At 47.9% G+C, this 15623-nt stretch overlaps 1 protein-coding gene across 5 annotated transcripts in view; it reads left to right on the forward strand.

Moving 5' to 3' along the window:
• Positions 1 to 416: 416 nt before the first annotated feature.
• Positions 417 to 15623, forward strand: part of HM13 (histocompatibility minor 13) — a 55274-nt gene continuing 40067 nt past the window's right edge. For 4 of the 5 annotated variants that reach the window (XR_010138791.1, XM_024238642.3, XM_054541763.2 and 1 more), the window contains exons 1-2: positions 462 to 791; positions 13451 to 13549. Coding sequence is in view for 4 of the 5 variants with exons in the window: in XM_024238642.3 (XP_024094410.1) it covers positions 609 to 791; positions 13451 to 13549 (282 nt within the window). In the remaining variant the exon portion in view is untranslated. Of the gene's footprint in view, positions 792 to 13450; positions 13550 to 15623 lie in introns of all 5 variants that reach the window. The other variant, XM_002830180.5, reaches the window with a different exon arrangement.

The raw sequence follows: 15623 nt of genomic DNA on the forward strand, positions 1-15623 counted from the left end.
CTTTTATTTTGTTCAGTTTCTTTATTGTCTTCCCAACGTCCCCCTACACACATTGCACTAAAATGCAAGCTTCACGAAGGCAAGGACGAACTTTTGCCTGTATTGTTCACCTCAGTGTCCTCAGAGCCTAGGACAGTTGTTGGCATGTTGAGGGACACTCAATAAATATTTAAGGAGTGAATAAACAATTGGATACCCAATAAATGCATGTATGAATAAACACATTCTTAGTTATTCGGAATATGAGGATTTGCGGAGAGTGGACAGCCTGGGATTGAGGAGACCGGCTGGGACTGGGAAATGGGCATTCGGGTCGCATGCCCACCGCAGTGGCCCAGAGCCCCTGTCCGGACCACTAACAAGTTGCTTAGCAACCCGCCGCCCGGCCCTCGGCCACCGCTAGAGGGCGAGCGGGCGGGGAGACGTGCACGCGCGCGCGCGTGTGTGCAAGCGTGTGTGTGCGCGCGTGCGCGGCGCGGGCTTCGGAGGGAGCACGTCACTTCCTGTTGCCTTAGGGGAACGTGGCTTTCCCTGCAGAGCCGGTGTCTCCGTCTGCGTCCCTGCTGCAGAAACCGGAACTGGAGTCGGATCCCGAACGCACCCTCGCCATGGACTCGGCCCTCAGCGATCCGCATAACGGCAGCGCCGAGGCAGGCGGCCCCACCAACAGCACTACGCGGCCGCCTTCCACGCCCGAGGGCATCGCGCTGGCCTACGGCAGCCTCCTGCTCATGGCGCTGCTGCCCATCTTCTTCGGCGCCCTGCGCTCCGTACGCTGCGCCCGTGGCAAGGTAGGGTCAGCGGGAAAACCGGGCACTTTCCACCCCCATACCGAACACGGCCGACATGGACCCTTCCTAGGCGGGACAGACACCTCCTCTCCCCGGACACTGACTCTTCCCAGCCGTGATCACCACGGTTCCCTCTGTCTCGGGCCCATATTCCGGGGCTGGCATTTCCTGCCCTGGGATCTGGGCACCGACCCCCGACCAGGGTATGACACCTTCCCCAATAGGAACTTGCTTCTGCTCCCGACCCGGACCCTGACACTTCCCACCCTGTGCATCATGCCGCGGCTGGGAACGCTGTCAGCCCGTCCCCCACTGCGACTCGGGCACTGATTGTTCTGAGCCTGTTGGGCCCAGGCAGACCAACCCCATCTATACCTGATGGATACTGGTCCTCACAACTTACTGAATGGTACAATTTCGTGTCATCCCCTGTTAGGAACCCTGCCTCAGCCCACCGCAGGGCCCTTTCTACCATCCAGACCCATCCCTAGACTCTGACTCCTGTCTCACTGGAATCTATGGCACCTTATGTGCTCACCTAGATCCCCCACACCTGGCCCTTGCCCCTGCCTCAAAAACAATGATCTCTTAGACCCCAGTTTTTCACATCACTTTCTGGAACCATCCCAGTCAGCTGGCTCCTCAGAACCTGGCATCTTGGTGCCTCTACTTTCCAACCAGGCATGGACGTCTTATTTTCCTGGTTTCCTCTCTCTTAACTACCATCCAACCTTGGACATGGCCTAGTCAAAACCCAGACCTTGTTCCTAACCTGTAACCCTTTTCCCACCCAGCCTTTGACCCTACCTTAAAGTAGCCCTTCTCGCCATACCCCCAAGACAATCCCCCCACCAAACTGGGCCTGTCTGCTGGGCCACTGTTGGCCCCTCTTGGGAGACTGGGCCAGACTCCATCCCTGGCCTTCCTCAACATCTGTCCCATTGGATACCTAGGAAGACTCCAGCACATTTCACCTTCTGCTTCTTCCTCCCCCTTCCCTGCCCCACTTCTTCCCTATATTAAGCCCTCTGTAGCCCGTTGTACCAATGGCTTTTCACTTCCTGGCACCCTCTCCCTTCCTCCACAACCTCTTAATCTGCACCTTCCCATTGCTCCTCCCCCACCCAGACCTGAGGATGGACCTAAGTGGAAGCTGTCTTGCCCAAAGAGGGCAGGCCCACAAAGCAGCTGCCACTTTTGAAACTGCTGAAGCTGAGGTTCTCAAAACACTACCCAACTTGAGCAGTAGCTGAGGCCTGCCACCTTCCTTCCCCAAGAGCAGAGAACTCACTACTGGCTCTGTATGCGATCAGATGCAAAGGAAAGTAGTTAGGCGGGGCTTAAGGCTGAGAGACTCAAACATGACTCCATTTTCCTTTTTATTTGGCTTTTTCTAAGCCGAGTTCGGGTGATATTAAGCCTCTCTACTATGCCTGTCAGGTAGATACTTAGTGTAGAGAGAAGTTCTGAGATAAACCAGGACAGAGGAGGCGAAGGACAGCTGGCATAAGGCTAGGCAGCTTGATCTGAGCTGCTCTCCAAACTGAGTAATTCTCCCTGGCACCTTCTGTACATGGATCATTAATCTCTGCAGAAAACACCTTCCAGGCAACAGTATTTCCTGAACTTCCACCACTGTCAGGGGTAAGGGAGGATTGCTGCAAAGATGAGTAGGTCAGAGCCCTGTCACCAAGGAATTCGGGAGCCTAGGTGAAAGAATAATAACTAGATCTGTGATTATAATACAAGCAATGCTACAAGGTTTAGGGAGAAAGATTGAGCGCATCGGGGACAGTGCAGGGAGGCTTTGTGCTAGAGGTAGGCCTGAGCCTTGACGTAGAGGTGGAATTTCAGCCAGGAGAAGGCATTCTAAGCGAAAGAAACGAGGTAAGCAGAGAGAGGTATGGAGGCAGGAGGCTACGAGGCAGTTCAGGAAATAGTGGAAGGTTTGGTGTGGCTGGAACAGAGGGTATGGATAGGAGAAAGCCTTAGCCTCTGAATACCTCTCCCAAGCATCTCCTGCAGGGCAGCAGGGTGTGGAGGACTGTATGAATTTACAAACAGGACCTGACCATTAAGAGCCTGCCACCACCAATGCCCCAGATGCGGTAAAGCTCGCAAAACCTTTATGCCCTTAGATGTTCACAGCAACTGAGGTGGCAGGCAGAGCCAGTTTCATTATCCTCGTTGTACAGGAAAAGAAACTGAGAGTCAAAGAAATGACTTCTGAAGATCACTCTGCCATTTAGGGGCAGAACCAGGTGTGTCTAGTCCTAGTCCAGGGCTCTCTCCTAATACAGGTACCTTTAAAGACAAGCAGCATTGACCTGGGGAAATGACAGGCCAAATGACTCCCTTTCTACCCTGAGTCATTTCCCTGGTCATGTGAAAAGGAGAGAGAAGAGTTAGTGTGGGGACCCAGTTTTGATTTCCCACCAGTGTTGGATCCCAAAACCAGTTGGGAGAGAGGGAATGTGAGGAAAGAATTCTCCCGAAGGGTCAAGGTGTCCATAATAGGCAGGGAAAATTGTGAAATCATGGAGAGAGAGAAGGTAGAGCCTCCAGGAGTATGTTGTGAGCCTTGGGAGGAGCAGTCTCAGAGCAGCACCCATCACTGTCAGAGTCCTATATCCTGGACAGAAGCGAATCTGACCCAAGCAGCAGCTGTACATTAAACATTGGTTTAAAGGGCCCTCAGCGAACAGGGCTGGGTGCCTGCTCTGGGCTAGGCTCTGGGCTAGGCTCTGGGCTGGGTACCAGGAGTTCCGGGACAAAGAAGGCCAAGCCCTGCCTCACTGAGCCCAGTCACCAAGGAGAAAGACGTGACTAGCCAAGTAAACAGAGCTCCGATAGGCCTCCTGGAGGGGGCAGCAGTTGTCTTTGTATGGATGGGGAGAGTCCAACAGGCAGAGCAGGAGAAGGTGGGGCAGGGGACCACAAGATGTGTTCAGAGAGGCAGTAAAGAGTGTGGTGTAAGCCCAGGAGAGGGGCTTGGATGTAGTGACAAGATGTTCAGGAAGCCTGTGGCCTTTCTGGGGAAGAGAATCCTGAAAGCAATGCAGCGGTTAATCGTTATTATTACAAAAATACTATACACTTGTTAAAAAAAAAAAAAATCAAGCAGTGCAGAAGTATAAAGGAAAAGCCTCCTGGGCACTATTCCTTGGAAGTAACCCAACTGGCTGTTGGGTATATAACCTTCGAGAATTTTTTTCTGTGTATACACATACATTGTATATGTGTCTGTGTATATAGACATGTAAATTTATTTTTATAAAAATTGGGTTATATAGTACATATTTCTCCACAACTTGATTTTTTTTTTTTTTTTTTTTGAGATGGAGTTTCGCTCTTGTTGCCTGGGCTGGAGTGCAATGGCGTGATCTTGGCTCATTGCAACCCCCACCTCCCAGGTTCAAGCGATTCTTCTGCCTCAGCCTCCCAAGTAGCTGGGGATTACAGGCATGCACTACCACGCCTGGCTAATTTTGTATTTTTAGTAGAGACGGGATTTCTCCATGTTGGTCAGGCTGGTCTCAAACTCCCGACCTCAGGTGATCCACCCTCCTCAGCCTCCCAAAGTGCTGGGATTACAGGCATGAGCCACTGCGCCCAGCAATTTTTTTTTTTTCTTTAACAATATGTTGGCCAGGCACAGTGGCTCATGCCTGTAATCCCAGCACTTTTGGGAGGCCGAGGCAGGTGGATCACTTGAAGTCAGGAGTTCAAGACCAGCCTGGCCAACGTGGTGAAGCCCCATCTCTACTAAAAATACAAAAATTAGCTTTGCGTGGTGGGGCATGCCTGTAATCCCAGCTACTCGGGAGGCTGAGGCACAAGAATCGCTTGAACCCGGGAGGCACAGGTTGCAGTGAGCCGAAATCACGCCACTGCACCCCAGCTTGGTCGACAGAGTGAGACTCCATCTCAAAAATAATAATATGTTTCATTATTTTTCTATGTCAGTACATATAGACCTAAAGTTAACCAGACATGATGGCATGCACCTGTAGTCCTAGGTACTCTGGAGGTTGAGGCAAGAGGATAACTTGAGCCCAGGAGTTCAAGGCTGCAGTGAGCCCTGATTGCACCACTGGGCAACAGAGTGAGACCCTGTCTCAAAAAATATATACACATATATAGAGAGAGAGAACGATCTACCTCATCTTTTATGGTGGGGAGGGTAGATAATACATGCCCATGGTACCGAATTCAAAAGGTACAAAGGGGTGCACAGTGAAAGTCTCCCTGCTACCCCAAGCTGCCCTATTTCCCTCCTCAGAGGCAGCCCCTCTCCTGTGTTTCTTAGATATCTATCCAGAAAGACTCTGTCTTTACAAATAAATAGGCATATACTTTTCCCTGATTTTTTGTTGTTGTTGTTGTTGTTTTAATGAGACCAAGTCTCGCTCTGTCACCCAGGCTGGAGTGCAATGGCACAATCTCAGCTCACTGCATGCTCCATCTCTTGGGTTCAAGCGATTCTTCTGCCTCAGCCTCCCGAGTAGCTGGGATTGCAGGCACCTGCCATCATGCCTGGCTAATTTTTGTATTTTTGCAGAGATGGGGTTTCACCAGGTTGTCCAGGCTGATCCTGAACTCCTGACCTCAGGTGATCCACCGCGTCTGGCCAGTACACTCTTCCTTGCACCTTGCTTTTTTCACCTAATGTATGTTGCAGATCCAATCATGTCAGTACATAGGGTGTGGGTGTGTTCTTTAACAGCTGTATGGTATCCCACTTGTACCCCAGTTTGCTTAGAATGCTAGTTCTCTAGTATCTGGTCCCTGGGCCAGCAGTGTCAGCATCACCCCAGAACTTATTAGAAATGCACATTCTGAATCAGAAGCTCAAGGTGGGCCCAGCAATTTGTGTTTTAACAAGCCCACCTGGTGATTCTGATGCATGCTCAAATTTGAGAATTTGAGTCCCCCACTAGTCATTTAGGTTGTTTCAGTCTTTTGCTATTACAAACCATGCTGAAATTAATATCATTATACATTTTTATTTCACACTTGTCTGTGTATTTGTGGGATAAATTTCTCAAAATTGGTGGGTCGAAGGCTATGCACACTTTTTTTTTTTTTTTTTTTTTTTTTTTTTTTTTTTGAGACAGTCTTGCTCTGTCGCCCAGGCTTAGTGTGAGTGCGGTGGTGCCATCTCAGCTCACTGCAACCTCTGCCTCCTGGGTTCAAGCAATTCTCCCACCTCAGCCTCTTGAGTAGCTGGGATTACAGGATTACAGGCGCACACCCACCACATCTGGCTAATTTTTATATTTTTCGTACAGATGGGGTTTCACCATGTTGGCCAGGCTGGTCTCAAACTCCTGACCTCAGGTGATCTGCCGGCCTTGGCCTCCCAAAGTGCTGGGATTACAGGCGTGAGCCACTGTTCCCAGCCCACACTTTTTATTTAGATAGATTTTACCATATGATCCACTATAGAGGTTGTATCAGTTTACTTTCCCACCAGCAATGACCTCAATTCTTGTTTAATGGCTGTGGAGTAGTCTGTTCTCCAAAGGTTTTGTTTTTTTGTTGTTGTTTTTGTTTGTTTGTTTGTTAGACAGAGTCTCACTCTTTGGCCAGGCTGGAGTGCAGTGATGTGATCTTGGCTCACTGCAACCTCTGCCTTCCGGGTACAAACAATTCTCGTGCCTCAGCCTCCCAAGTAGCTGGAATTACAGGTGCGTGCCACTACGTCCGGCTAATTTTTATATTTTTAGTAGTGACAGGGTTTCACCATGTTGGCCAGGCTGGTCTCGAACTCTTGACCTCAAGTGATCCGCCCGCCTTGGCCTCCCATAGTGCTGGGATTGCAGGTGTGAGCTACTGTGCCTGGCTTCTCCAGAGGTTTTTAAGCAGATACGTGATACAATCAGGTGTAGGCTTTAGAAAGAGTTCATGGCAGGGTGGGTGATAGGCAGGAGGGAGAAGTGTAATGTTGGTGCAGGGGTTGGGAAGACAGCAATGAGGGCCAAAGGATTGGGGTGGGAAGTTAGGGAAGGTAACCTTGGAGAGCTGAGTGACTGGATGTTGTGGTAAGGAATGGAGACTCTGGAGTCTCCAGCTGGGGCAACAGTAACAGAATGGCCCATGAATTTCAGATCATTTCCAAGGCATGGTGTAGAAGCAGTGCTCCGAGAGCTTAAGCCATGCCAATGGCTTGAAGCAGGCATCTGTCCTCTCTTACAGCTTTTATTTCCGCTCTGATAACAACATCCAGAATGTCACTGGAAGCTACATTTACTTCTGCTGTTTGTGTCAGGTTTTTCCCCCACTTTCTAATTGTGTTTTATGTTGCAGGAGCTATTGTATTTACATATGCAAATCTGGTTAAAAAATCGCAATTGGATTGGTAAAGAATCCTAACAACTTTTTAGTATTTTTGTAACTACAAAGATTAGCTGTTCCTCAGAAAGGTTGCAGGCTTCCCAAGTATCTTCCTGTTAAGACTTTCCAACAGAAATTTCCAGATGGGAAAGATAGAAATTTTCTAGGAAACAGCTCCCAAGAGTTTGGGGTCTGGAACTGGACTGCCTCGGTTTCAGTCCTGGCTCTGCCACTCACTAGCTGTGTGACACTAAGCAAGTTACTTCACCTCTCTAGACCTCCGCTTCCTCATCTGTAAAAGAGCTATTGAAAGTACCTGCTGGCCAGGCACGGTGGCTCATGCCTGTAATCCCAGCACTTTGGGAGGCCAAGGCAGGCAGATCACAAGGTCAGGATCTTGTGACAGACCATCCTGACTAACGTGGTGAAACCCTGTCTCTACTAAAAATACAAAAAATTAGCTGGGCGTGGTGGTACATGCCTGTAGTCCCAGCTACTTGGGAGGCTGAGACACGAGAATTGCTTGAACCCAGGAGGCAGAGGTTGCAGTGAGCTGAGATTGCGCCACTGCATTCCAGCCTGGGCAACAGAGCGAGACTCCGTCTCAAAAAAAAAAAGAACCTGCTTTGTGGGGTTTTTGTGAGGATGAAAACATGTAACGTACCTAGAACAGTGCAGTAATGTTATTGTTATTACTATTATCATCAGATTTCAGGTCTCCCATTCTTTTTTTTTTTTTTTTTTTAAATAGAGGCAGAGTTTCTCCATGTTGCCCATGCTGGTCTCAAACTCCTGGGCTCAACTGATCTGCCCACCTTGACCTCCCAAAGTGCTGGGACTACAGTCCAGTCTCCCATTCCGACTCAACATTGCAGCATGGGATATTTATAAGTCACCCACAAAGGAGACCAGAGTCCTCTGTGTATTGGAGAGGATCTGTCCAACCTTGGTTTGTCACTGAATAAGATGAGGCCTCTTCCCACCCAGGGTGCTGAGCTGAATTGAAAGGAATATGTGGAAATGAGCCATAATACCGGTTTGGTGAAGCCACAGAGTCCTGTGTGTCCTTTGACAGCCCTGAGCCTCTGCATGTGCCTATCTTTCTGCCTGATAAGCACTTCCTTTCCTTGTACACAAAGCAGACTCCTCAAGCCGGGCGTGGTGGCTCACACCTGTATTCCCAGCACTTTGGGAGGCCAAGGCAGGCAGTTCATCTGAGCTCAGGAGTTTGAGACCAGCCTGGCCAGCATGGTGAAACCCCATCTCTACTAAAAATACAAAATTAGCCGGGTGTGGTGGTGGGTGCCTATAATCCCAGCTACTCAGGAGGCCAAGGCAGAGAATCACTTGATTTGTAGTGAGCCGAGATTGTGCCATTGCACTCCAGCCTGGGCAAAAAGAGCAAAACTCCACTCAAAAAAAAAAAAAAAAAGGACAAGCTGACTCCTCAACCCAGTCAGCATTTATCTGGCTGGAGACTACCAGACCCTGTGCTTGACCATCAAGGCCTTGCTTAAGTGGTACCTGCTCTCGCCACCTCTGACTCCCTTACTTCTCTGCAGAAATAGTGTCTTGTTGGCTGTCTCGTGATTCTGTTGTGCATAATAATGATACAAATGGTGTATACAGTTTAAATGATGACTCGAGGCACAATGCTGAGTACTTCCAAAGCAGAAATCAGAATCCTCACAACTTGTTTTACAGCTGAGGAAACCGAGGCTTAGAGAAAAAAAAAATCACTTTCCCAAGGTCCCACAGCTGGGAAGTAGAGCTGGGAGTCCAAATGGACTTCCTGATCTCAAAGTCCCTTCATAACTGCTGATGTTCATACTGTGTGTCACACTGATATACATGTCTATTGCATCATATGCCACACTACATTATAATAGCCTGTTTGGGGTTTTGTTTTGGGGGGGCTTTTTTTTTTTATGAGACAGAGTCTCACTCTGTTGCTGAGGCTGGAGTTCAGTGGCACGATCCCCACTCACTACAGCCTCCACCTCCCGGGTTCAAGCAATTCTCCTGCCTCAACCTCCTGAGTAGCTGGGACCATAGGTGCACGATATCACACCCGGCTAATTTTTGTATTTTTAGTAGAGACGGGGTTTCACCAGGTTGGCCAGGCTGGTCTGTTTTTTTTTTGAGACAGAGTCTCGCTGTCGCACAGGCTGGAGTTCAGTGGCTCAGTCTCGGCTCACTGCGACCTCCACCTCCCAAGTTCAAGCTATTCTCCTCCCTTAGCCTCCCAAGTAGCTGAGATTACAGGTGCACACCAGCACGCCCAGCTAATTTTTGTATTTTTAGTAGAGACAAGGTTTTACCATGTTGGCCAGGCTGGTCTCGAAATCCTGACCTCAGGTGATCCTCCCACCTCCATCTCCCAAAGTGCTGGGATTACAGGCATGAGCCACCACGCCCAGCCAGTTTTGCTGTGCATTCCATAAAATAGAATACGTATTCCCTGTAATATGTATCATGTCACGGTATTAACCTACCTGCCTGTGAGTGCTTCAAGATCAGGAACTCATTTTTGTACCCATTCTGCTGCTACACAGGAAATGTATTGAATGTGTGGAGATGCTCATAGGGGATGAGGAACTTGCCCAAGTCCCACAGCACAATGCTGGCAAAAGCAGAAGCCAAGGGTTGGGAGAGAATAGGGAAGGAAGGAAACCGGGCCTCTCATGTGGGTATTGCTCACCCACCCCACTCCCACCTCCTGGCAAAGCCGTCCAAGTGACTCACATGGAGCTGCCTCCAGTGGCTCCAGAGGGGAGAGTCTCCCTTCCAGCCCAGAGCCTGGGCTGCCTCAGCCATGCGTAGGCAAGGGTGTGGTTAGGGGCCTCCTCACTCACCTCTCCCTGATAGTCACAACCCCCAATACGGGGACAGTACTTTACAGTTTGCCAGGCTGTTTCGCATCCCATATCTCATTTGGTTTAAGACTCATATGGTGTGGTGGTTCATACCTATAATCTCAGCATTTTGGGAGGCCAAGGCAGGAGGATCACTTGATGCCAGGAGTTCAAGGCTGCAGTGAGCTATGATCCTGCCACTGCACTCCAGCTTGGGCAACAGAGAGAGACTCTGTCACTTTTCTTTAAAAAAAAAGAAGGCTCTTGGACCTTTTTTGAAGTGAGGCTAGAGATTGTCCTCCTATTTGATAGAGAAGTAAACCCAGTCACTCAGCAAGCCGTTAACAGAACAAGGAATACCTTGGATACACTTCATGTGTAGCATTTTACTTATGTATGAAGTATATCTGTAGGGAGAATTCCCACAGGTGGAATTGCTTGGTCAAAGGGTATGTGCATTTGTGATTTTTTATGTATTGCCTAGTTGCTTTCTACAGGAAGACAGATTGACTCCCATAGGCAGTGTGGGAGACTACATCTTTCCCCGTAGCCCCACCGACTCAGTATGTTACCCAGTGTGGATTCTTACCTTTCTGATAGACAAAAAACAGAATCTCAGTGCGCTTTAGTTTGAGCTCTTATTAAGAGTGAGAATAAAGACTTTTTTTTATTATTAAGAGCCATTTGTAGTTCTTGTTCTGTGGCTTTTTTTTTTTTTTTTTTTTTTTGAGACGGAGTCTCGCTCTGTCGCCCAGGCTGGAATGCAGTGGCACAATCTTGGCTCACTGCAAGCCCGCCTCCCAGGTTCACGCCATTCTGCTGCCTCAGCCTCCTGAGTAGCTGGGACTACAGGCGCCTGCCACCACATCCGGCTAATTTTTTCTATTTTTTAGTAGAGACGGGGTTTCACCACGTTAGCCAGGATGGTCTTGATCTCCTGACCTCGTGATCCGCCTGCCTAGGCCTCCCAAAGTGCTGGGATTACAAGCGTGAGCCACTGTGCCCAGCCTCTGTGGCTCTTCTTTTTGTATCTTTGGGCATGTGGAAATTTCAATCTAATGCATCCTGCCAAATTACCCTCCCCAAAAGGCTGGACAGGTTTATACTTTAGGCCAGTGCTGTCTATGTATTTCCTTTAGCCAGGCACAGTGGCGCATGCCTGTAATCACAGCTACTTGGGAGGCTGAGGCAGGAGGATTACTTAAGCCCAAGATTTCGAATCTAGCCCACACCTCCCTCTCCTAGTAGTCATTTCGTGGGCTTACTGCCCTCTGCCCCATCTCCTTCCCTCTTTGCAACCTTCCACCTGGGACACTAGGGCCTCTCTGAGCCAGTCTTACCTTCTCCAGACACCCTCTCTCTTAGCAGGTTTTTTATTGTCGGTTTTTGTGAGTCTCCGTAACTGAATGTGATCCCTTCTTCTAGGGATGCTGGTGCTTTACTGGCAGGATGGACGTGCTGATGGTAGAATCTCACGCACTGTAATGAGCCTGTGGCTACTATGGAAAGAACTTCGGCATGAGCAGGAGTCTAATCTGGCATTGCCAAGACTTTTGGTAGCCATGATATAAAACAGTTGCAGAGTAGGCTTGTCCCAGCGGGGAAATCTGGAAGGGCTTCATGGCAGTGACAGTCACTAGGCCCTTGAGGACTGTGAGGATTTTGCCTAGCAGAGAGAGGGCAGGTAAAGACCACTGTGATCCTGGAAGCTTTTGACCCTGTTTGGAATACAAATTTATACCAAAAAAAAAAGAAAAAAAGAAAAGAAAGAAAATAAATTTATACCAGTACTATATATCATTGATAAATTTTCATTAGAAAGTTCTGGCCAGGTACAATGGCTCACACCTGTAAGTCCAGCACTTTGTGAGGCTAAGGCGGGCAGATCACCTGAGGCCAGGAGTTTGAGACCAGCCTGGCCAACATGGCGAAACCCCCTCTCTGCAAAAAATACAAAAATTAGCCAGGTATGGTGGCATGTGCCTGTAGTCCCAGCTACTTGAGAGGCTGAGGCGGGAGAATTGATTGAACCAGGAGGCAGAGGTTGCAGTGAGCCAAGATTGCGCCACTACACTCCAGCCTAGGTGACAGAGTTAGACTCCATCTCAAAAAAAAAAAAAAAAAAAAAGAGTTCGTCATAAATTCTTTTTTTTTTTTTTTAGACAGAGTCTTGCTTTGTCGCCCAGGCTAGAGTGTTCAGTGGTGCAATCTCAGCTCACTGCAACCTCCGCCTCCTGGGTTTAAGCGATTCTCCTGACTCAGCCTCCCGAGTAGCTGGGATTATAGGTGTCCGCCACTGCGCCCAGCTAATTTTTGTATTTTTAGTAGAGACGGGGTTTCACCATGTTGGCCAGGCTGGTCTCGAACTCCTGACCTCGTGATCCACCCGCCTCGGCCTCCCAAAGTGCTGGGATTACAGGCATGAGCCACCACGCCTGGCTTTCTTTGGCATAAATTCTATGAAGCTAATCTATTCCTATGTTGGTCTGTTACTCCATTTTCAATTCTTTTCCATTTTTACAACACTGAAATTATTTTGATTGCATTCAGTTCTTTTTCATGTAAATATTTATCCTTCATCAGTTCTTTACCCACATCACATTCTTGCCAACTATAGCATCTGCCATTATAAATTTAATTGTGGCTTTTATTTTTACCATTTTCAAGTCTGCCAGTCAAATTTCTTAAATTTAAGTTTTGTCAAGATTTGCTTCTCCTCACAGTTGGTGTCTCCCTATGTGCAGTTTCAGCCATTGTCTGTCTTGTTTGTTGTTAATTTCAACTGATAATATTCATTACCTACTGGATGACAGAATAGTCATTTTTCCCTCTTGGCTGATCCATTAGAAAACTGAAAACAATTTTCTGCGAGAGGTGTGAAACTGCTGTGGCATCGCTGGTGTCCAGGTTTTCTTCTCTCAGTTATTCCATACTGGAATGGCCTCTGCCATAGCCCTTCTCCCCAGATGTGTCATACATGCCCTGGGTTCTCGTTGGTCTCTTGATCAGGGTCCAGATCTCCTCATGGCAGAATGGCAGGATCAGCCAGGCATGGTGGCTCATACCTGTAATCCCAGCACTTTGGGAGGCTGAGGCAGGTGGATCACTTGAGGTCAGTTCGAGACCAGCCTAGCCAACATGGTAAAACTCCATCTCTGCTAAAAATACAAAAATTAGCTGTGCATGGTGGCACATGCCTATAGTCCCAGCTACTCGGGAGGCTGAGTCAGGAGAATCGCCTGAACCCAGGAAGTGGAGGCTGCCGTGAGCCGAGATCATGCCACTTCATTCCAGCCTGGATGATAGAGCAAGACTCTGTCTCAAAAAAAAAAAAATGGCAAGATCAGAGCATCTTGCCCCAGGATGAGGCAGGCAGCATCCCTAGCCAAGGGAACAGCATTAGCAGAGCCTTGCAGGAACACATGGGAATCAGCCGTGTTGAGCCATTGCCATTCTTCTCTCCTCTAGAATGCTTCGGACATGCCTGAAACAATCACCAGCCGGGATGCCGCCCGCTTCCCCATCATCGCCAGCTGCACACTCTTGGGGCTCTACCTCTTTTTCAAAGTAAGTCTTTTGCCACCTGTTGTGTCATTTGATCTAAATGACTTTATCTTATTTTGTTTTATTTTTCCCATCACAAGAGCCATGCATGTTCATTTATAGAAAATAAGAGAGAAAAATTAATAATTCACCCATAGACGTACCCAAAGACAACAACTGTTAGTGTTTGGGACCCTTTCTCACTAGTCTGTATTTCTTTTCTCCATGTAGCTTTTTGTTTTGTTTTTGTGATATCAGTTTGGTTTCATTGTACTGTTTATGTTGGGATGGGGTATAGCTTGTGCTCAGACATACCTCTACCATACTAATGGCCTTTTTTTTTTTTTTTTAATTTATCGAGGTTTATTTTCCCAATAAAAGTTACACAGGCTCAGTGTTGAAAACCTGGAAAACACAGAAAAGTAAAAAGGGAAAAACAGCAGTCATCCAAAACCCCACTACCAGAGACAGTCACAGTTTCCCTTCGGAGGTGTGTCCTTCCACTGTTTCTCCCTGTGCATGGTTTCTCTGTAGCTGTGACCACATGGTGTATTCAGTTCGTAGCTGCTTTTTTCACTTCACATTAATAACATCATAAACATTTTCTCATGTTACTGCAAACTCTCCTTAGTTGTACTATTTTCTGGATTATAAAAGTAATATATTCAGAAAAACTAAAGAAAGTATATCAATAGAGGGAAAAATAAATTCCACAACACAGAAGTAGTCATTAACATTTTGGCATATCTCCTTTAGGGCTTTTTATTTATTTTAGGACAGAGTCTCACTCTGTCCTCCAGGCTGGAGTGCAATGGCGCCATCACAGTTCACTGCAGCCTCAACCTTTTAGGCTCAAGAGATCCTCCTGCCTCAGCCTCCCAAGTAGCTGGGATTATAGGCATGCGCCACCACACCCTGCTATTTTTTTCTTTTTTGAGACGGAGTCTCACTCTGTTGCCCAGGCTGGAATGCAGTGGTGCAATCTCGGCTCACTACAACATCCACCTCCCAGGTTCAAGTGATTCTCCTGCCTCAGCCGGCTGAGTAGCTAGGATTACAGACGCACGCCACCACACCCAGCTAATTTTTGTATTTTTAGTAGAGACAGGGTTTTACCGTGTTGGTCAGGCTGGTCCCAAACTCCTGACCTCATGATCTGCCCACCTTGGCCTCCCAAATTGCTGGGATTACAGGTGTGAGCCACTGTGCCCGGCCAATTTTTTCTTTTAGTAGAAACAAGATTTCGCTTTGTTACCCAGTCTGGTCTCAAACTCCTGGGCTCGAGCGATCCTCCCACCTCTCCCTCCCAAAGTGCTGGGATTACAGGCGTAAGCCACTGCATCCATCCCTTTCAGCCTTTTAATAAGTGTATGTTTAGCATTATTATAATTGTAACTGTAGTGTTAGATCTTCTTTTTGTTGTTTATGTTAGGCTTTTCTTTGTTTATTGGTTTGTTTAGAGATAGGGTCTCACTCTTGCCCAGCCTGGAGTGCACTGGTGCAATTATGGCTCACTGCAACCTCAATTCCTGGACTCAAGTGGAAAACTGGCTGATTTTATTTTATTGTATTTTTATTTTTAGGGTTTTACTATGTTGCCCAGGCTGGTAACAAACTCCTTGGCCTCCTAAAGCCTAAGATTACAGATGTAAGCCACCATGCCAGGCCCTTGTTTTGTTTGTTCTGTTTTGTTTTTGAGAAAAGGTCTTGCTCTGTCACCCAGGCTGGAGTGCCGTAGTGCAGTCATGGCTCACTACAGCCTCAATCTCCTGGGCTCAAATGATCCTCCCACCTCTGCCTCCAGAGTAGCTGGGACTACAAGGTGTGCACCACCACACCTAGCTAATTTTCGTATTTTTAGTGGAGATGGGGTTTTGCATGTTGCCCAGGCTGGTCTCGAACTCCTGGGCTCAAGCTATCCACCCTCCTTGGCCTTGTAAAGTGCTGGTATTACAGGCATGAGCCACCACACCTGGCCCCTTCTTGTTCTTTTAATAGTACGTCAGCTTTTTTCCTGGTCATTGAAAATTCCTCAAGGATGTCTTTAATTTACATCTTAAAATGTAGGCTGGGCACAGTGGCCCACACATGTGATCCC

Source organism: Pongo abelii, chromosome 21 (genome assembly GCF_028885655.2).
Source record: "Pongo abelii isolate AG06213 chromosome 21, NHGRI_mPonAbe1-v2.0_pri, whole genome shotgun sequence".
In the NCBI taxonomy this organism is placed as follows: Eukaryota; Metazoa; Chordata; class Mammalia; order Primates; family Hominidae; genus Pongo; species Pongo abelii.